The sequence below is a fragment of the Oncorhynchus mykiss genome, chromosome 2, assembly GCF_013265735.2.
Source record: "Oncorhynchus mykiss isolate Arlee chromosome 2, USDA_OmykA_1.1, whole genome shotgun sequence".
Lineage (NCBI taxonomy): Eukaryota > Metazoa > Chordata > Actinopteri > Salmoniformes > Salmonidae > Oncorhynchus > Oncorhynchus mykiss.
The window spans coordinates 28,452,544-28,473,656 of NC_048566.1; the positions used below are offsets into that span (position 1 = coordinate 28,452,544).

General features: G+C 45.3%; 1 protein-coding gene and 1 long non-coding RNA gene across 2 annotated transcripts in view; one reads left to right on the forward strand and one right to left on the reverse strand.

Moving 5' to 3' along the window:
• si:ch73-22o12.1 (nectin-2) overlaps nucleotides 1–17,205 on the forward strand; it is a 70,134-nt gene extending 52,929 nt beyond the window's left edge. Inside the window, exons 7-10 of the mRNA XM_021557018.2 lie at nucleotides 14,144–14,276; nucleotides 14,359–14,428; nucleotides 15,037–15,123; nucleotides 15,855–17,205. Of these exons, the coding sequence (XP_021412693.2) occupies nucleotides 14,144–14,276; nucleotides 14,359–14,428; nucleotides 15,037–15,123; nucleotides 15,855–16,079 (515 nt within the window). The 3' untranslated portion in view covers nucleotides 16,080–17,205. The remainder of the gene's footprint in view (nucleotides 1–14,143; nucleotides 14,277–14,358; nucleotides 14,429–15,036; nucleotides 15,124–15,854) is intronic.
• Nucleotides 17,166–18,951, reverse strand: LOC110485830. The gene is made up of 3 exons (XR_002467991.2): nucleotides 18,583–18,951; nucleotides 17,947–17,989; nucleotides 17,166–17,843 (listed from the first exon to the last, which is right to left on the reverse strand). It is a non-coding gene; the product is annotated as an uncharacterized LOC110485830 (long non-coding RNA).
• Nucleotides 18,952–21,113: the final 2,162 nt, after the last annotated feature.

A 21,113-nucleotide genomic window follows, 5' to 3' on the forward strand; every position in this document is an offset into this window, starting at 1 on the left:
TGATGGGCTGATCCATGAGGGCATCTCTTCAATGACCTAAATGAGTAGCCAGCCTGGTTCTGACCTTTTTTTTAATGTGAAAGGAAACTCCTTTTGGCCTCATCACATGCTTTGTGTAGATTCTGTTTGACTTTCTCCATTCCAGAGCCACAGATTTATAGTGTATTCATAGTTTTAAAAACAATTGCAGTTTATTTTTATTTAATACATTTTTTTATCAAATCCTGTATATGAGCCGGGTGTTGCACACCAATGACAATATTTGACATCTTACAGAGCACTTTCTCCATGTGCTGTATTTGATCTTCTACTCCCTGCTGTTTGCATGGCTTCTCCTGGCCTAGCCTGGGTACCTGACTGTCTGCATTCCACACTGTTACTCTGTTGTTGTGTCAATGCCACGTACACTAAAGCAGAACACACTGGAACTCTTGAGATTACTGAGACTACTCTTTAGCATAACAGACACAGGAAATGGTATTGTTAACCTTTTTTCAGGAAGTCATAATGTTGACTCTTCTCAGGGTTTTATTAAGCTACATTTTGTGCGCACACACTCTCACACACACTCAACCCCTGACCTGGGGGGGTGCCCCTGTATCCCCTAGGGTCCCAAGGAGATTACGCTTCCTCTCCTGATGCTGACCGGGCTTGAGCTGACGGTAGGCAAGGGATTGTGGGTAGCAGGGCTCCCAGGGGTGGTGCATGGTTGGCCCACTGCCACCAGAGCAGAGGGGGTATCTGACTGGGTTGGGGTGGGAGTAGAGGGGGGGTAGATGGATAATGTAGATCCAGTTGAATGCACCTTCCACATGACAGAGCGTGTTTGGGATGAGGACTGTGGAGAAGTGGGGGGGTTCTTGTTGGGTGATGGGTTTCAGTCTAGTGTAGGGGAGGTGATGAAGGGTGTTTGGGAGGAGGACTGTGGAGGAGAAGTGGGGGGGGAGGGTTGTTGTAGGGTGATGGGTTTCAGTATAGTGTAGGGGAGGTGATGAAGGGTGTTTGGGACGAGGACTGTGGAGGAGAAGTGGGGGGGTTGTTGTAGGGTGATGATGGGTTTCAGTATAGTGTAGGGGAGGTGATGAAGGGTGTTTGGGACGAGGACTGTGGAGGAGAAGTGGGGGGGTTGTTGTAGGGTGATGGGTTTCAGTATAGTGTAGGGGGAGGTGATGAAGGGTGTTTGGGAGGAAGACTGGAGGAGAAGTGGGGGGGGTTGTTGTAGGGTGATTGGTTCTAGTATAGTGTAGGGGAGGTGATGAAGGGTGTTTGGGAGGAGGACTGTGGAGGAGAAGTGGGGGGGTTGTAGAGGGATGGGTTTCAGTGTAGTGTAGGTTTAGGAGTGGGTTGATTTGGGCTGAGGAGAGGAACGGGGGAGGTTGTTGTAGAGGGATGGGTTTCAGTGTAGTGTAGGTTTAGGAGTGGGTTGATTTGGGATGAGGAGAGGAACGGGGGAGTAGGATTAGAAGAGTGGGGGCATGGGGTTAGTGCAGCTGTGTTAGTTTAGATTCTGTGAGATCTGTGTGTGTGTGTGTGTGTGTTCTCTCTGTATGTCCCACTCAGTGGTGCAGTGACCTCAACCACCACCTGCAAAAACAGACTGCAGCCGCAGATGAAAGAGACGTGTGTGTGTGTGTGTGTGTGTGTGTGTGTGTGTGTGTGTGTGTGTGTGTGTGCGCACGTCAAGCCCCCATGTACCTGGAACTAAACCTCCCTGAAGCACACAGAATAACAAAAGAATAACAGAATTGACCATTTTACAGGGTTCTGGTTAGCTGGCAGCACTGACCTACAGTCTGTCTGAGTCAGATCTCTATCCATATAAGAATGGTTACTCCTGCTCCGCTCTTAAGAATAGATGCGTGTGTGTTTGGCTCGGGGCGCTCTGCAGATCAGATGCACTGGTTGCTTAATTCACCATCTCAACAGGCTCTCAATCGTGCTCACACACACACACACACACCAATCAAGAGAAGAGCAGAAACAGAAATACTCTGGCTCTAGGTTGGTCAGGATAAGTCGTATGACATTTTTATTGGACTGTCAGGTCTAGAGTGAATCAACTGGTCAGAGTGCGTCTTTGTGACTGTACATGCGTCTCTCACACGGGATAGAGATTGTGTCTCTTCTCTCTGAGGCAGTCCAGAGTTATTTGTTCAGTGACTGTGTGGTCTCTCTCTCTCTGTAGGAGTGAAGTCTATTTCTGTCCTTTGTCTGACATCAAATAGAGTCAGGTTGTGGGAAGTACTGTGACAACTTCACACAGCTATGTCTGTGTGTGAGGCAACTTCTCTTGACACTTCTACACACACACTCTGTTATCTCTTCCATTCATCCGTCTCTCCATCTAAACACCTTTTTGTCCTTCTCTTTATCAGACATCCGTCTTCTCCATCTATCTCTCGGTCACTCTCACCTCTTCTATTCTGTCCCTCCTTCCTTTGACCTTTCTCCCTCTGTCACTCTCATAATAACGAAGTGAGATGAATAATGAGAATCTGACAACCCACCCCGCTCCTCGTCTCACTGCTCAGAGATACCGTCTCTCTTCCTCCCCTTATATCTGTCTCCCTGTTTCTCTGATCTGGTTACCACAGAAGACTGACAACCCCCCAGTGTTACCTGCAGCCAATCAGATCACAATCTATTCTGTGAGGAAAGGAGTTCCTTCCCCTTTCCACTTATTGTGCTTCTCTGTTGCAAGCCAGACGTTGTCTAGAGGGCAGAACAGACGGGAGCTGAAGTTATTGAACTGTGGGGTGTATCTACCTGTCTGCTGAGCCCTGCTCTTAAAACACTGCAGGGCCACAGTGACAGGTGCACAGTGACAGGTGCACAGTGACAGGTGCACAGTGACAGGGCCACAGTGACAGGGCCACAAATATGGTGCTGTGGGTCGGCTCCATGGAGAGGCCTGATTCATGTCCATGTGCAGAGGAGTGTCTGACACGAGAGCAGTGTGTGTGACATACGAGAGAAATGAGCAGCCTTAGACACACACACACACACACACACACAGCAATATTAGCGCTCTCATCTTTTACCACCTATGGCTCCTTGGGCGTAGCAGCACTATATTGGTTTAGCTGTACTTTAGTGTGTGTCTGGTCTGGGAGTCTCTAGTCTTCTATCATCTGTAGCCCCATGCCTCTATTCTACAATTTATCTCAGGCCCTGTAATACAGTCTATGAGCCTTTCTCCTGTCCTTTATCCTCCATAGGCCCACACCAAGGATGTGACCAAAATGGATCCCTATGTAGTGTGTCCCAAATTCCCTATGTAGTGCACTACTTTACACCAGAAATGGGCTCTGGTCAAACGTAGTGCACTACATAGGGAATAGGTTGTGATTTGGGACACAGACCATGTGATGTATGGAGCTGTTCCATTTCTAGTTCCGTTCCTGTGCTACATGGTCAGTCTAGTGTCTGAGGTTTTCTCTGCATGCGTAGCCTATCACGTCTGTGGCCTGGTTTGTCTGTGGTCGTTTATCCTGCTTAGGGCCCTCTACGCTGCTGCTGTCCCGGGGTGGTAATATCTCTTTTATATCAGTCTCTCTCAGCTCTCCTCTTCCCTAGTCAATCACTGTTCATAGTGTGTCTGTGGAACAATGCATTGGGTTGCCTTCTGTAGGGTGTGATTTGTAGGAGAACGATGGGAGGGAGGGAGGGAGAAGGGGCACAAGTGGGTGATCGGTGAGAGATGAGTGCTGTTGAAAAGCAATGGAGGTGAAAAAGCGAGAGGGGAAAAGAGAGAACAACAGCTGTAAGAGCCAGAGGGAGAGGAGATGACACTGCCTCCATCATTCCTTCTCTCCTTCCTTGTCCTTCATCCATGGGCCCTGAGCCTGTCTGTAGTGTATAGCCCCATTCCTCAGTACGCTCTCTCAACCTTAAAGGTCACAGGCATGATGGGATGGAGGAGGACTTTTAAAATGCAACAAGAAAAGCTCCTTTATGTAACTGCTGCTGGAGCTTTGTCACGGAGTTGTTACTTTGTCAGGGAGTTGTTACTTTGTCAGGGAGTTGTGTTACTTTGTCAGGGAGTTGTGTTACTTTGTCAGGGAGTTGTGTGTCTTTGTCAGGGAGTTGTGTTACTTTGTCAGGGAGTTGTGTTACTTTGTCAGGGAGTTGTGTTACTTTGTCAGGGAGTTGTGTTACTTTGTCAGGGAGTTGTGTGTGGGTTGATAGTAATGTGTTGAACTCTCTGATGACATCATACTAACATCCACAGAGACTAGTTTCACTGGGCTCTCTGCAACTTGAGGTGCTGTACAATAACCAGGCCTATAGCCTGTCTCTGAGGCTAAGTCTCCATGCCTGTCCCCTATAGCTCTGGCTGTCCTGTCCACCCTGTGTCCCCTGTCCCCTATTGCCCCGGTCTCCTTCACTGACTCCCCCCTCCTCTCCCTATCCACCCTCTGTTCTCTCCCTCCTCACTCCATCCCTCCTGTCTATTTGTGGTGGTAATGTTTTTGTACAGTGATGACAACCAGGGTCATAGCTAGCCTGTCACCACGTCCAGCAGTGAAGCTGCGAGACACACACACACACACACACACACACACACTGGTGTTTGGTGACATTTTACAGCAAAATGATTCATCCATGTTGACATTCAGCCTTATGAATAATATTAATGATCCATACAGCATAGGCATGTTACACACAAGCTTGTACACACACACACACACACACACACACACACACGCTTCTGCAGGCGGTGGGGAGAGCATGTCACAGCCAAGACATGTCACACACACAGAATGCATTTACCCAAGTTACTGGTCACTAGAGATGTTCTTCCACTATATAATGGATAGACGGCTGTAGATCTGTAGTCCGATAGATGAATAATTGGACTCATTTAACCTTGTCTATCATTATGTATTCTGAAAGACTTTACCCCCCAGGGTTTTATTTAATTCATATTTTTAATCAGCCAGACGTTTTGGAATTAATATTTCAGTCACCCTTTTCTTTCAGGCATTGGACTTGTGTGAAGTCTGGTATGATGACAGTCGTTTTTGAAAGGAGCTGAAGGTTTATTGTTGTGTATTGAAAAGAGAACAAATGAGTTGGAGTGAGTGAAGATAATGAGATGATGGGTTTCGATGCAGGTGAACATTCCTTGGTGTCATATAGCAGAGGGTGAAGGGAGAGTGTCTTTCTGCCAAACGGGTTGGTGGCATTTCATTTGTGACAGTGGACACTGTTGTCTATGGCATGTATGCTAAGTCAACCAGCCTAATATTGCTTAATGGTCTGACTGGTGTGTGGTTGATCTAGACATTGATCTAGACATTTCTGTCACCTGCTAGACATTTGTCACCTGCTAGATAGTTTTATCACCTGCTACCAGGGGTGGGCAACTGCAGTCCTTGAGGGCCTGATTGGTGTCACAGTTTTGTCCCAGCTCCAGCTAACACACCTGACTCCAATAATCACCTAATCAGGATCTTCAGTTTTAGAATGCAATTTGATTAATCAGCTGTGTTTGCTAGGGATGGAGAAAAAGTGTGACACCAATCAGGCCCTCGAGGACTGGAGTTGCCCACCCCTTTGCTAGACCACTCTGTCACCTGCTAGACCGCTCTGTCACCTGCTAGACCGCTCTGTCACCTGCTCGACACCTCTGTCACCTGCTCGACACCTCTGTCACCTGCTCGACACCTCTGTCACCTGCTCGACACCTCTGTCACCTGCTCGACACCTCTGTCACCTGCTCGACACCTCTGTCACCTGCTCGACGGCTCTGTCACCTGCTCGACAGCTCTGTCATCTAGAGGAAACACTGATGGTCCTGATACAGGTGTCTCAGAGACCGGTGTGTGTTGTTCACCTCCAGTTGAGCTGATAGAGCAGAGACAAGAGGGACCTGATACAAGTCTAACAGGTGTGTCTGTGTCTAGAAGAAAGATGGGTATGTGTCACCTCGAGTAGACGCACATCTATCTGATATTGCCATGTGTGTGTCGCCTGCAGGAAGTGTTGAACATCAACAAGCCATTGATAGATTACACAGAGAACAATGCCAATATCTGCTCCTGTTCAAGTGACTGCTACTGTGTACACAGCAGGGTTGGGATCAATTCAGTTTCAATGCAGTCAATCCAGGAAGTGAACTGAAATTCAAGAACTGCAAACTTCTCATAGAAAGTAAATGGAAACTTTTCAATGATTGAATTGAAATGGAAGTTGCCCCAACCCTGGTACACAGACCAAAAGAAAGGTGAGCTTTGTGAGATGTTGAGAACAGACAGAATACCGGCCCAGGCGAAGACAGTTGGAGTAGAAAGGAAGTCACTGCCCATCTAGGTGTGTAATAACTGCTATTTCTGCCTCATCCTTCACAATGAGTAGCCTCCATTCCCATAGCAGCAGATCAAAAACACTCACATCAGCTCTGTTCCATCCGTCTGACTCTGTGTTGTTACACAGGTACCTTTCTTCCCCACACACACTCCTGTCTCTCCGTGTGTGTGTTCCCTCTCCTCTCGCCGTGTCTAACGCAGTCTGACACACACTTGTGCAGAAGCGTACACACACACTACTTCAGGAGGATTGGGCTGGTGTAAAGCTGCCAAGAAATCAATCCTCTCTCCCTCTTCTTCCACTCTTCTGTCCTCTGAGCTCTGTATTAAATATGTAGAGCCCTGTGCTGTGCTGGGTGTTTAAGGGCTAGTGTAGTGTGGACCAGTATAAGAGGCTCTTTAGGGAACACTGATATAACTCCCCTCAACACAGCTCTCAATGACTGGTGTGTGTGTGTATACATAAGCATTTACAATAAGGAGTGTAGTGTGTTACTGTCGACACACACACAATGACTTAGTGTGCTCTGGTGAACACTTAAATGGACTGGCATGCACTCACAAACACTGACTAGCGTCGACAGTAAAATGATCATAATGTGAAAAACAACCAGTGGCATGGCAGGTTGACACACTTAAACCTGTTCACCTGGCACCCACTACCGTACTCCGTTCAAAGGCACTTTAATATTTTGTCTTGCTCATTCACCCTCTGAATGACACATGTCTCGAGGCTTTGAAGTCCTTCTTTAACCGGTCTCCTCCACTTCAACTGCTCTGATTTGAAGCGGATTTAATAGGTGACATCAATAAGTGACCATAGATTTCAGCTGGTCAGTCTGTCATGGAAAGAGCGGGTGTTCCTAATGTTTTGTACACTCTGTGTATGTGTGTCTTTCTGTATTGTGTTGACTGTCATGTTGAGTGTCATTATGGCGTGTAACCAGTGTTTGTGTCATGTCTTTCACGCAGGGCTGGCCTGGTGATCTACACTGCACCAAGTGTCCTTCACTGCTACCTATTGATTACCTCACACACTGTGCTCCTCACCCACTGCTATGTATTTATGTCCACTCACCCACTTTATACTTTGCTGTTGCTATTGAACTGTCTATCTCTGACACCACACACACATACACACACTGAGAGGTGGGAGAGATGGAGGAGCATGATATAGCTAACTGTATATTGAGATTGGGATGAACTGTGACATAAAAGTGATTATCTGAGAGAGACAGACTTGATGCAGTGTGTTAGATCCTGTAGGAAGGATCATTATGTGCTCATGGGGTTGTCTGTCTGGAGGATATTGTCGGTAAGGCCTTTTGATGCATGTACAGCAGTTTGATATTCTTCATCTGTGACATGTGGGGGTGGGTGTGTAAATGTGACTATTAGCATCCATATGCATGCATTGTGTGTGTCTGTCATCCTGTATGATTGTGTTTTTGTAACACACTTGCTTTTGTAGTATTCTATGTGTAATGTTGGTGTTAAGGACAGACACTGTGAAGAACACACATCTATAGCAACACCATAGTAGGTGGTAATGACTTCCATCACAGGAGGCTGCTGAGGAGGCTCATAACAGCCAGAACGGAGCAATTGGAATGACATCAAACAACAGGAGGCCGTGTGTTTGATGTATTTGGTACCATTCCACTGGTGCCGCGCCAGTCATTACCACAAGCCTGTCCTCCCCAATGAAGGTGCAACCAACCTCCTGTGACTTCCATGTATTATCAGCACAAGGCTCCCACAACCTAGAATACCTCCCAGGAAACTATATATAACTGTGGTTCTGGTTTGCATTGTGATTCCACACCCATATGCCCACAGGCCCATTAGATGTCCATGCAAATAACGTGTGCATACTTGAATGTGTATGTTACTTGCGCTGTAACCCTGCATAATCAACAACAAACTAAACCTAGTCACTGAAGCTCGCCGCATAACGATAAGTCCTTTTTTTCGACATGCAAAATCTTACCCTTGTTGCCTATTCTATTCCATTGTTTATATGCCCAATAGTTCACCATGGCAGAGGAGAATTGTCTTAATGAGAGTTTAAATCCAAATGCAGAGCTAGAGCCGGGCCTGTGCCGTTCTGGCTGTGCAGATTCTCTTGAGGGGCATCGGCTGAAAGCGGGAGAGAATGCAACTGGAAAGCGGGGCCATTACGGCTCCCCGTTCTGTTATTCAGTCTCTTATTCGAGGTAGTCTACTGGAGACGGCCCCCCAATTAGCCGCCTGCTGTGGCCGAGAGGATACATCTCAGTAGCCTGAAGTCATCTCCTCTCTTTCCTCCATCTCTACTGACATTGAACAGATATAGCTATAAGTGATATTAAATTCTATCAAGGCATCCTCCTCGATATTGCTTTGACCTAACACAGCCTAACCCGAGACCAGCACATTGTTAGTAGAGGAAACTGTAGTGGAAATGTTAGTTTGTCTCACCTCAATCCCCTCTCAGTAGAAGGCTGCGCTCTGGGCTGGGATCCCTCTGTGCATGGCGGAGTAGTGCTCCAGTAGTTAATGAAGTGGATGTTCTCCCAGCCGGAAGGTCACAGGGCAGGTAAACGGACCAATGGGTGACAGACCAGGCCCCAGGGAAGGAGGGGGAGGTTAGGGACAGTTCACATTATGACACACTAGTTAACTGAGGTGACCTGGGTTCTTACAGTACAACTCCTAGTTACCCGGACTGGACTGTGTGTGTGTGTGTGTGCATGTCTTGTTATGGATCTGCCAGCTGCAACCTGTGTATGTTCTCTCTGTTGCTGGGATGAACAGCTATTTGGTGTGTTGCCTTTTGGACTACTACAGCCTGCCTATTCCTATTCCTACCCCTATTAAACCTTCCCAGCTGGACTGGAAAGCTACATTTGGGTAATGCAGCAGGCCTGCTCCATGCTGGCTTGACCCAGCCACCTCTGTTCCAGTGTGAAGTGGACTGTAAATATTGACGCAGCGACAGCGAGAGGGGAGCCTCGACCTTGTCAGAGAGAGAGGGTATGAGGGTGGGAGAGAGAGACCCTGCCTTCTCCCAGGGTGCCTGTCGGTGCCTTAATGCACCATGGCAGGGAGCACACTGTTTCCCTGCAGAGAGAGGGGGAAATCAACGTCAAACACTCACACACCCACACGCAATTGTATGCATACACACGGTCTTTCCTGCTGTCACACACACACACAGGCTTGGTGTCCCTGACATACGTTTAATCCCAGACAGTGTAAATGCATGGGGCCAGCTCTGGAATCACCCTAGATGAATACTGGGCCTGTCTGACAGACTACAGCTTCAGTACAGCCCCAGGCAGGCAGCAGCCAACAGCAGGAGACTATAGTACTAGCAGTCCACATAGTACTACTGTAGTAGTGTTGATGGTAGTGATATTGTGTTTTGTGTGTTAATTGTTAGCAGCAGTAATATAAGACTAGCATACTTGAAGAGGCAGTTTCCAAAGTGATCGGAATTCCTCTCCATCACCCCGTCTCTCCCATTCATCCTCTCTTCTCTCCTCTATCACTGTATGTCCCTGTCCTTCTCTCCCTCCCACACACACCTCCAATCTGTGTGATTATGTATGCGGCGCCTGGTTACCAGGATACAGGGTCGCTAGGGAGCGAGGTGTGTGTGTGTTGGGCTGAATGGATGTTGGTAATGTAACACTGTTAAGCCTTTAGGATCTAAGGGCTAGACTTCTCCTCTCCCGGCCTGACTGAGCAATGGGATTACTTCAGCTCTTTCTTTAGCTCATCTGTATCTCTATCAGTGCTGATCAATCCGTCTAGACCTAATCTGTAACCCCATCATCTGGGGTCAATGGAACCATGTTTGTCTCATGTGTACGTTGATGCTCAAACTTAAGTCAACAAAAATACAATACAGGTGGATTTTATGATCAGCAACAGTAGGATTGTTTGGCCAATGAATGACCCTTTAATCTGTTTGGGTCAATTACTTTTATAGCTGAGGTATAATAAATATATAGCTCTGGGAGCAGAGATGGCACACAGGCGTGTGTGTGTGTGTGTGTGTGAGGGCAGGCAGGGTAATAAAACAGGCTTATCTCTGCTCGTTAGGAGATTAAAGATGCAGAGCTGGAGACGCTACAGATTTGGGCTGCCAAATTAAGGAGAGCTAAACGAGCGTTTCCCAAACGAAGGCAGCAGTAGAGGATAGCAGGATGGGAGAAGGGAGAGGCAGGGATAAGTGCAGCATAGTGCAGCTAGGCCAGGTCAGCCAGCCCGAGGTCACATGAGTCATATGGGCCTGTATGGTTGGCTGGGGAAGCATGTTAACCTTAATCCCAGTTGGGAGAGGCAGACTGGTATCACCGAGAGAGGTAAGCAGGCAGGCAGAGCGAGATGTTACTCTGTTTCCTGGTCAGCCAGTCTCTCAGCCCGGAAAATCCCCCAGCAATCATCTAGAGGCTGCTTAATTATGCACCAGCTATCTTATGCAGCAGTGCTCTAGTGTTGTAGAACATTGGCAGTATTTTTTAAATATTTTAAAACTGTTAGCAGGATTTTAGACCATACCTCACATTGAGAATACTGGTAGAATCATTGAGAATACACCAAGAGTGGATAAACCCTGTCTCAATCTGTGGGAAGGTATGGGGGTGTGAGTGAGTTGAGTGGGAGGGTATGGGGGTGTGAGTGAGTTGAGTGGGAGTGTGTGTGTGTGTGTGTGTGTGTGTGTGTGTGTGTGTGTGTGTGTGTGTGTGTGTGTGTGTGTGTGTGTGTGTGTGTGTGTGATTGAGTGGGAGGGTATGGGGGTGTGAGTGAGTTGAGTGGGAGGGTATGGGGGTGTGAGTGAGTTGAGTGGGAGGGTATGGGGGTGTGAGTGAGTTGAGTGGGAGGGTATGCGTGTGTGTGTGTGTGTGTGTGTGTGATTGAGTGGGAGGGTATGGGGGTGTGAGTGAGTTGAGTGGGAGGGTATGGGGGGTGTGAGTGAGTTGAGTGGGAGGGTATGGGGGTGTGAGTTGAGTGGGAGGGTATGGGGGTGTGAGTGAGTTGAGTGGGACGGTATGGGGGTGTGAGTGAGTTGAGTGGGACGGTATGGGGGTGTGAGTGAGTTGAGTGGGACGGTATGGGGGTGTGAGTGAGTTGAGTGGGAGGGTATGGGGGTGTGAGTGAGTTGAGTGGGAGGGTATGGGGGTGTGAGTGAGTTGAGTGGGAGGGTATGGGGGTGTGAGTGAGTTGAGTGGGAGGGTATGGGGGTGTGAGTGGGAGGGTATGGGGGTGTGAGTGGGAGGGTATGGGGGTGTGAGTGAGTGGGACGGTATGGGGGTGTGAGTGAGTTGAGTGGGAGGGTATGGGGGTGTGAGTGAGTTGAGTGGGAGGGTATGGGGGTGTGAGTGAGTTGAGTGGGAGGGTATGGGGGTGTGAGTGAGTTGAGTGGGAGGGTATGGGGGTGTGAGTGAGTTGAGTGGGAGGGTATGGGGGTGTGAGTGAGTTGAGTGGGAGGGTATGGGGGTGTGAGTGAGTTGAGTGGGAGGGTATGGGGGTGTGAGTGAGTTGAGTGGGAGGGTATGGGGGTGTGAGTGAGTTGAGTGGGAGGGTATGGGGGTGTGAGTGGGAGGGTATGGGGGTGTGAGTGAGTTGAGTGGGAGGGTATGGGGGTGTGAGTGGGAGGGTATGGGGGTGTGAGTGGGAGGGTATGGGGGTGTGAGTGAGTTGAGTGGGAGGGTATGGGGGTGTGAGTGAGTGGGAGGGTATGGGGGTGTGAGTGAGTGGGAGGGTATGGGGCATTCAGCACACCACAGAGAATTGTGGGTGTGTATAAATGTTGGTGTGAGTGACAGGGATATTGGATAGTATACAAGATGGCTCTGCCAGCTGGACTCTGCTCAGTGTGTGTGTGCCCACACCCGTTTGGCTAAATTTACGGAGCCCAGCCTGTCCTTGTCGGAGGGCAGCGGAGCGCGGCGCCAGCTGAGAGACACAGCGGGCATGCTCGGGCCGTCTGGGAGATTTTGTTAGAGCGAGACATGGCTGGCATCCACCACAGATAGAGAGGGCATGATCTCTATTCACCACTGCTGGAGTCACTCAGACAGCGGCTGCATCTCAATACTCTAAAGTGGCTTCCTCATTTATCTGAACTGATCTGAAAAGAAAGTACCCTAATAAATAAAGAATGCTTACCAGATAAAGCTGTCACCGGCCTAGTTTATTCCCTATCAGTAAAAAGGAGATGAGGGGAGGAAATCACTTTGGAGAGGGAGGAAAAGTTTCAGGTTTTATTAGTCGTATGTACAGGATACACATGGTGTATATACTGTCCAACTAAATTGTTACTTGCACGTTCCTTCTTGACAATGCAACAAATAAAATATAAGAATATGAACATAAACGGCTCAGTATAATAGAATAAAGACATAGTAAATAAATACATAGTTGACGATCATGGGAGTGATGAAGAGCAGAGAGGACGGAACAAAGCAGAGGTAATGAAGATTATTACTACTTCAGAGCCTGTTATGGAGACACAGCACCGCCATGTGGACAACAGGCTGTATTACACCAAAATCACCTAGTAACACTCCCTTCTGAGTCCTATAACTGGGCTACTGCTATGGTGTAAAGCTTTGTCTCATAAGACCTATTAAACATGCCATGTCCTGAACAATAATGACTTCATACATGTCAGGGGGAACTACTCTGAGATCATTTTAAGAAATTATAATTCATTATTGGGGCGACAGGTAGCCTAGTGGTTAGAGTGTTGGGCCAGTAACCGAAAGGTTGGTGGATCAAATCCCTGAGCTGACAAGTTTAAAATCTGTCGTTCTGCCCCTGAACAGGCAGTTGACCCACTGTTCCTAGGCCGTCATTGTTAATAAGAATTTGTTCTTAACTGACTTGCCTAGTTAACTGTCCATTTTTATTTTTCATAGTTTTACTGGGAAACCAAAGCATTTTTATTTTATTTACATGTTGTGGTCTAATTGAAAACACCTGCTATTTACATGTGTAAAGGTCATTGGATGCTCCATTGTTTACATTAGAGCGTTGCTATAAGATCATCAGTACCACAGTCATAATTATAAGCCTAACATTCAATCAAGGGCCAACCAATTACTTTCCCTGTGTAACTCTTCTCCAATTAGCTGAGCTCCTTATTGCCCTTTAACACTCCCTCATTAGCATAATCCCCTGGGCAATGATGGGGAGGATAAGGGGATGGGGTCACACCGTGTGTGTAAGTATTCCTATCTTATTGTTAGAATTGGTACTTGTGGTCATGGTTCATTAGAGGAAGGTACTACAGTCATTATGTCTGATTGTCTGCCTCCCCACGTGACTGTAGTCTACACTAATGTAGACCTTCTGTAAAGGCAGAGACACACTTTCTCTGTATCTCGGCTTGCTCTCACACACACGTACACACTTTCTCTATACCTCTCATCCATGCACACACTTTCTCTATACCTCTCATCCACGTACACACTTTCTCTATACCTCTCATCCACACACACACTTTGTTTGCACCTCTGTCTCACACGTACACACCCTATAGACTGTAGCTAGACATACTTCATTACTTGGGGATTACATTTAGAATTCCGCTTTCAGAACCTTTCACCACAAATGAAACGATGTTGTGTAATGTAGGGTTATTCCTGTGCATGTGGGACGACTCCAGCATGTGAATGTTATCACTACTCTTGTTAATGTTCTCTCTTTTCTCTCCCTCTTTGTACTTATCCCCTTTTACCTCCCTTCTATTATTTGTCTTCCTTCCTATCTCACTTTTTCTCTCATCTACTTTATTTTCTCTCATCTCTCCTACTCTCCCTGTCTCTCTCTCTCTGCAGGTACTCGACTGCCAGTGAAGGGTCCCACTACAAGCGGTGTTATAGGAGGGCTCATTGGGGTGGTTCTGCTGCTGGCCATTATCGGCAGTGTTGTGGTCTTGGTCCGCAAAAAACGCAACCAGCACAATGGAGAGTGAGTGTTTGTGTGTCTGTCACTCATACAAAGTGATCATCCTAAGTGTTTGTTTTGATTCCCTCCTTTCTCTCTTTTTCAGTGGTCCACCCAAGTACAAGCCCCCTCCCCCTAACAAGCAGCAGACCACCACCAGCAGCTCTTCTGATACGGTGAGGGATGCTGGCCAGCCATAACAGTTTTAGACTTGCTGTTATGGCCCCTCAATTTGTATTTTACAACACCACAACATGTTTTTAGCAACATTGTTAAATGATAAAAAGATTATGCTGATTAGGAAAAACCCTCCATCTGAAATAGGTTTTAAAATCAAAATCAAATCAAATTTTACTAGTCACATGTGCCGAATACAACAGGTGTAGACCTTACAGTGAAATGCTTACTTACGAGCCGCTAACCAACAATGCAGTTTAAAAAAATGCGGATAAGAGATAAAAGTAACAAGTACTTAAAGAACAGCAGTAAAATAACAATAGCGAGACTATATACAGGGTGCAGGTACAGAGTCAATGTGCGGGGGGACCGGTTAGTTGAGGTAGTATGTAGTTAGTTATTAAAGTCACTATGCATAGATGTTAACGGAGAGTAGCAGTGGTGTAATGAGGGGGGGGTTCACTGCAAATAGTCTGGGTAGCTATTTGACTAGATGTTCAGGAGTCTTATGGCTTGGGTATAACTGTTTAGAAGCCTCTTGGACCTAGTTTTACCCAAACTCAGAGTACATGAGAATAATCCTGTGTGTGTGCATGCACATCTGCAGCTGAACACCAGTCGAGACCCTGTGGAGAGAAAGCACGGATCCGTGGACCACCTGTACTACGCTCCGCAGGATGCCGAGCCCAGCACAGTAAGAATACAGCCATACATGGGGTGCATCTCTCAATAGTCCTTCTCTCCTGACTCCTTTCCTCAATCTTCAGACCTGAAAGACCTGGACGGGTGAAAGCAAATTCACAGCTGGCCTCCTTGATAATGCTTCCATCTGGCCTGTGTTTTCCTATCAGTAAAGATGGAGTGAATGGAGACCAGGAGAGGAAGCCATTGTAGACTATCAAGATACATTAAGCTCTGTAGCTTTGGCTTATAAAGTGCCTCAACCCAACTCTTAGTTCATTATCTATATCATTTATAATACATCCTGGTAAAGGATTCATGAAATCAAAATAAATCAATCATTTAACATCTACTTATGATCATTAATTAATCAGTTACTCAACATGATTGCCCTATTTACCAGAACACAAACATGAGAACGTGTAGGAAACTGAAGGGTATGGAGGGTTGCTATGTGGATAGAAGCTGTTACACTGAACATGTTATAGATAGAAACATGTGTTTTTAATACTGTAGCAACCATTGCCTTGGTAAGCTAGTTACAATTTCCCCCCTGTGATTTAACCCTATTGGAACAGTGGTTAGCAAGTTTGCCCATGGGCTAGAAGACCTGGGTTCAAGACTCTCAAAAGGTGTTGCTCTGTCACAGTTTGTTCGCTAATGCAAGGGTCACTAGAATACTATGAAGACTGCATTGGTTCTCCTTATTTTACATGATTATTAAGATTTGATCTTTCCCACCAGGACCTGGATGCATGCAGTGATGAGGAATACAATTGTGATGCGGAGGAGTTGCGCTACGCTGGCGCCCCTTCTGGCTGGGATGAACCCAGGCTGAACGAAGTCCCGCACCTGTACGCCCCCAACCAGTACAAGCCCAATGATTACCATGACAACGAGGAGGACCACCCCCCTGCCGCCGGAGCGACTCGTGGAGAGAGCTTTGTGTCCCCGGCCATGTTTGTGTGAAGACATTGGGAGATGGGAGACATTGGAAGTGTGTGTGGGACTAAACCTGTTTGTACGTGAAGAACATCGGACACTGGATGTGTGTGTCTGTGGGATAGCTGCGGTGTGTGATGGTTGTAGTCATTGCCGTTCAATCAGTATCTCCAATCTAGAATTTTACATTGTGAACTAAAGTGAGTGTATGTATTGGGTTCTAATAACGGGAATCATGTTTTTAAAAGGGGGATCTGCTTTACCGTTAAAATGCTGTGTAAGTAAGAACAACATAAAAGAACACTAACTTTTATCTCGGTTGGTTGAAACTCCTTTGAATGTTGTGGTTAAAGTCCCATGTGTACAGTAAGTGTGTGAGATTGTTTAATAGGCACAGATCCAGGGCCAGCTTACCCTCTTTGAATCTTAACCATTACCATTAGGGGATAAAGCAACACTGACCTTTGGAATGTAGATGGGCTCTGGGGTCAGGAGACTGGTACATTACTCTGAGCTAAAGGCAGTAGGATGATGTTGCCTATAGACACTGGTGTAAGGTCAGTTGTGTGTTTTACTACCTAAGGATTATGTTTAAGGTTTTACATAATGTAATCTGATCCTAGATCTGTGTCTAAGATACAATTCTGGATTCCTGGAGCCCAATACAAGCCATAAGAGAGGGATAATCAATTGCCTGAACAAAAATCTAACAATGTAAGTTACTGACAATTTTGTATATATAAAAAGGAAATCTCTGTTACCTTTTAACATTGACGTGTCTAAACATTGATGATTTGTGCCTGTTTGCTCAGGATTTAAAAGCTCTATTCACATGCTCTACCACAGTATGTTGGTTACAGAATGTATTACGTAGGCCTGCTGTTGAAATGTCCAATATTGTCAGGGTCTAGGTTTTTATACAATTTCAGGGTCTTCTTCTCTATACAATCACTTAATTGTTAAACCAGATGTGCCTATTTTGTAGCATGTCAGATTATAAAATGTGAATCAAACAGAATTCTGAATGATTTTGTCATGCTTTGTAACAGATGGAATTGACCTGTTTTTACTGCGCTATGTATGTTTTTAATAAAGCAAAGCCTGATGCGCTGGTTACTTGATGATTTTTAATTCATTAAACATTTAAACTGTGTATCCAGTGTGGTCAGATCTTTCTAAAGTTATGGTCAGTATTGCTGCGGTCACATTGTCTCATCTTGCTTAATGTTTTTTGTTTCATCTGATGAGTTGGGGAGTTAGTGGAAGTACATAAGAGTCCAGAAGGGGGAACTCTTGAGGCTTGAGGAAAAGGTTAGTGCTATCCGGAATCCTTGGGACATCGGTAACCTTAACCGTTTTATATTTCAACATCGATGGCTTAACGTCAGAGTTGGGACGTCCCAATGATCCCATTTAGACTTTTCCCTGAGAACTCCTGTAAAGAGGCTGTCCACTCCACCCTATAGGCCTAGAAATCTATATTTTCCAATCAACCAGCGGTATAAAACATCCTTCTGTAGCCCTGTAACTAACCTGTTGTAATGATGCTCAGTAAGAACATCTGCCTGGGTGCCAGTACATACCCACTTTATATAATGTTTTATATTTCTATATTGTTACTTTGACACATAACTAGTCAATACAGAGAAAGAGGCCTGTTACAGCTTTACACTTCAATAACAGTTGAACTGCCAAGCAATCCGGTAAGGATTCAGTCTGTGCCTGTGTCGGCAGGATCGCTCTGCAGTTTGGAGCCAATGATCAAACCAAGGTTTGGGTCGGTGAAGTAATCTGAAAGAGAGAAAATATGTTAATTATTGGTAGTTCTAAGTAGAGGACTGTCCCTGTCTGTATATTGGTGTACGTGTCAGTTTGTGTTGTTGATTGAACCCACCTGCTGCATACTCTCGAATGTCTGGGTCTTTTGAGAAATACATCTGTGTGTAAAAAAATAAATAAACAGGTACCCAAGCAATCGGTCAGTTAGACTTCATTACTGTCGCTAAATATGAAATAGAATTATATTCGTTATTGATGTCTGGAGCTTGAGAGCCCTAATTGAGATGGAGAATAATATGTCTGATAATATACCGTCAGTCAGTGCCAGCCAATTAACAAACCTTAAAAAGTCGCTTATTAAGGCCTCCACCTCTGGATGCGCTCTCTAATATACATTGTTGGCTTTGCTTGTCCCAGGATAAATATAATGGTGAATTCCCTTAACTTTACTGTCCATTCTACTCTTTCCCATGCCTCATGATATTGGGAAAAGCCAGGTGGTCAATAGCAGATTTAGTTACCCCACGAGATGTTTGTCATTGCTGAGCCTATCTTTACCCAAGGACTTTCTGCTAGCTAACTATTGGCTGGATGAATGCAAAAATAATGCAGTTAGTGATAGAACAAGAAATCCTATTGTATTTTAATTCCTAATTATATCGGTAGAACTATCTAACTAAATGTTGTTGGAGAAGCCAAGGAGCACTCATGAAGCTACCTACAGTAGTAAAGTGTTAGCTAGCTAACTAACCTTAAATTGTCGGAGTTGCTGCTGTTGCTCGATGCTTAATGCACCAAAGTCCAGTTTCTCCAAACCACGTTTGTCAGCCATTTGATCTCATCAGCTAGCTAATATTCCTTTGATAGCCTGCTTGCTAGCTATCGTTAATATCTTTGCTAAAACAAAACATCGCCTGTTGTTGATAAGCTCCGCTGTTACTATGGCAACAGCCTGAGTCGAACAGAAGCAACACTTTTCCCACAGTTTATCTTTGCTTTCCCCCATGACATCTTTGTAGGTCTCTATGCCTCTGGGTGGCAGCCAATGTGACAATGTTTTTCAGAGCTTGTATTGAGGGATCCAGCCACAGGACATGAGAGTTCTGCCATATTGCTCAAACAGCTCATATGTTGTGACCTAAGCAAGTACCTCTGTAGTAGATGTCGCTACTATAGGTCCATGCAGGGAGACCAGAACACTCATGGATGGATACTCTGTGTGTGAGATTCGCGTTCGCTCCTATTCACTATTGTAGACTATAGCAAGCACACACATTTTCTTTAGAAAATGTTCCTTTTCTACTCAAGGTACTACTCAAGTGGAATACCTAAGGTTCAAAGATTTGGGTAGCAAGCAACCATTAATATGAATTAATATGCTTAACATTATTACAATCATTTGGTTACAGATTAAAATCGTAGAATTGTATTGAGGGGGTTTGGAGGTGTGTACACGTGAGGGACTTGGTATAGAGAAGCCTGGGGACACGCTCTCTCAAAGGAAGGGGTTAATGACCTTAACCCAACAATAGTGACCTATAGTGACCTTGTCAAGAGGTTTGGACCACTTGTTGTAACAGTTAAGGTGTCACAAACCCCATCACATTCATTAGGCCAATTACTGTCTGGAACATTTTCAAGTGTCCCCCTGACTATTCTTCCATCAAGTTCATTAGGCAAAATACTGTTAGGCATACTGTTCATGACATGGTTTCAAAGCAATTTTCTGATAGCCCCAGGGGCCCATTATCAGTGGTGTAAAGTATTAAAGTAAAAATACTTTAAAGTACTACTTAAGTTACTTTACTATATATATTTTTAACTACTTTTGCTTCACTAGATTCCTTACTTTTTATTCCATACATTTTCCTTGACACCCAAAAGTACTCATTACATTTTGAATGCTTCGCAGGAGGCGAAAATAGTCAAATTCACGCACGAATCAACTGAACATCACTGGTCATCCCTACTGCCTCTGATCTGGCGGACTCACTAAACACACATGCTTTGGTTGTAAAGGATGTCTGAGTGTTGGAGTGTTCCTGGCTTTCCAGAAATAAAAGAAAAAGAATATGGTGCCGTCTGGTTTGCTTAATATAAGGAATTTGAAATGATTTATACTTATACCTATATTTTTGATACTTAAGTATATTTTAAACCAAATACTTTAAGAATTTTACTCAAGTTGAATTTTACTGTGACTTTTACTTGAGTCATTTTCTATTAAGTTCTCTTTACTTTGACTCAAGTATGACTTTTTCCACCACTGCCCATTATACTGTATAGCGCTATCACTTTTCTCTATTCCACTACAGTTGTAAATGACCTACACTAAAAATATACCACAAAAATGTTTACCTCCAGCCTACTCTTAGTAGGCGACCTTTGGTAAGTGTTTAGACTGGTTATAAGTATCCTTCAACCACACCGCTGCATACATCGTATATAAAATACATAAAATGTAGAGGAGACACTTGATGAGTCTGTGGAGTGTAGATAGAAGAGACACCGCTCTGAGCTATCCCTCCTAGATCCAGGGACTGCTTCTGCTACTAGTACTACTGTATCTGATCAGCACCATGGCTTCAACAAAGTTAAAGTTTTTAGATATTTATTCATTTCACCTTTATTTAACCAGGTAGGCCAGTTGAGAACAAGTTCTAATTTACAACTGCGACCTGGCCAAGATAAAGCAAATGAGTGCGACAAAAACAACACAAGAGTTACACATGGGAGAAACAATCGTACAGTCAATAACACAATAGAAAAATCTGTATACAGTGTGTGTAAATGAAATAAGGAGGTGAGGCAATAAATAGGCCAATAGTGGCGAAGTAATTAAAATGTAGCAATTTACACTGGAGTGATATACTGTATGTGCAGATGAGGATGTGCAAGGAGAAATACTTGTGTGAACAAGAGCAGAAAGATGGGTTGGTTGGATGGGCTATTTACAAATGGGCTGTGTACAGCTACAACGATCGGTAAACAGCTCTGACAGCAGACGCTTAAAGTTAGTGAGGGAGATATAAGTCTCCAACTTCAGTGATTTTTGCAATTTGTTCCAGTCATTGGCAGCAGAGAACTGGAAGGAAAGGCGGCCAAAGCAGGTGTTGGCTTTGGGGGTGACCAGTGCAATATACCTGCTGGAGCGTGTGCTACGGGTGGGTGTTGCTATGGTGACCAGTGAGCTGAGATAAGGCGGAGCTTTACCTAGCAAAGACTTATAGATGACCTGGAGCCAGTGGGTTTGGTGACAAATATGTAGCGAGGACCAGCCAA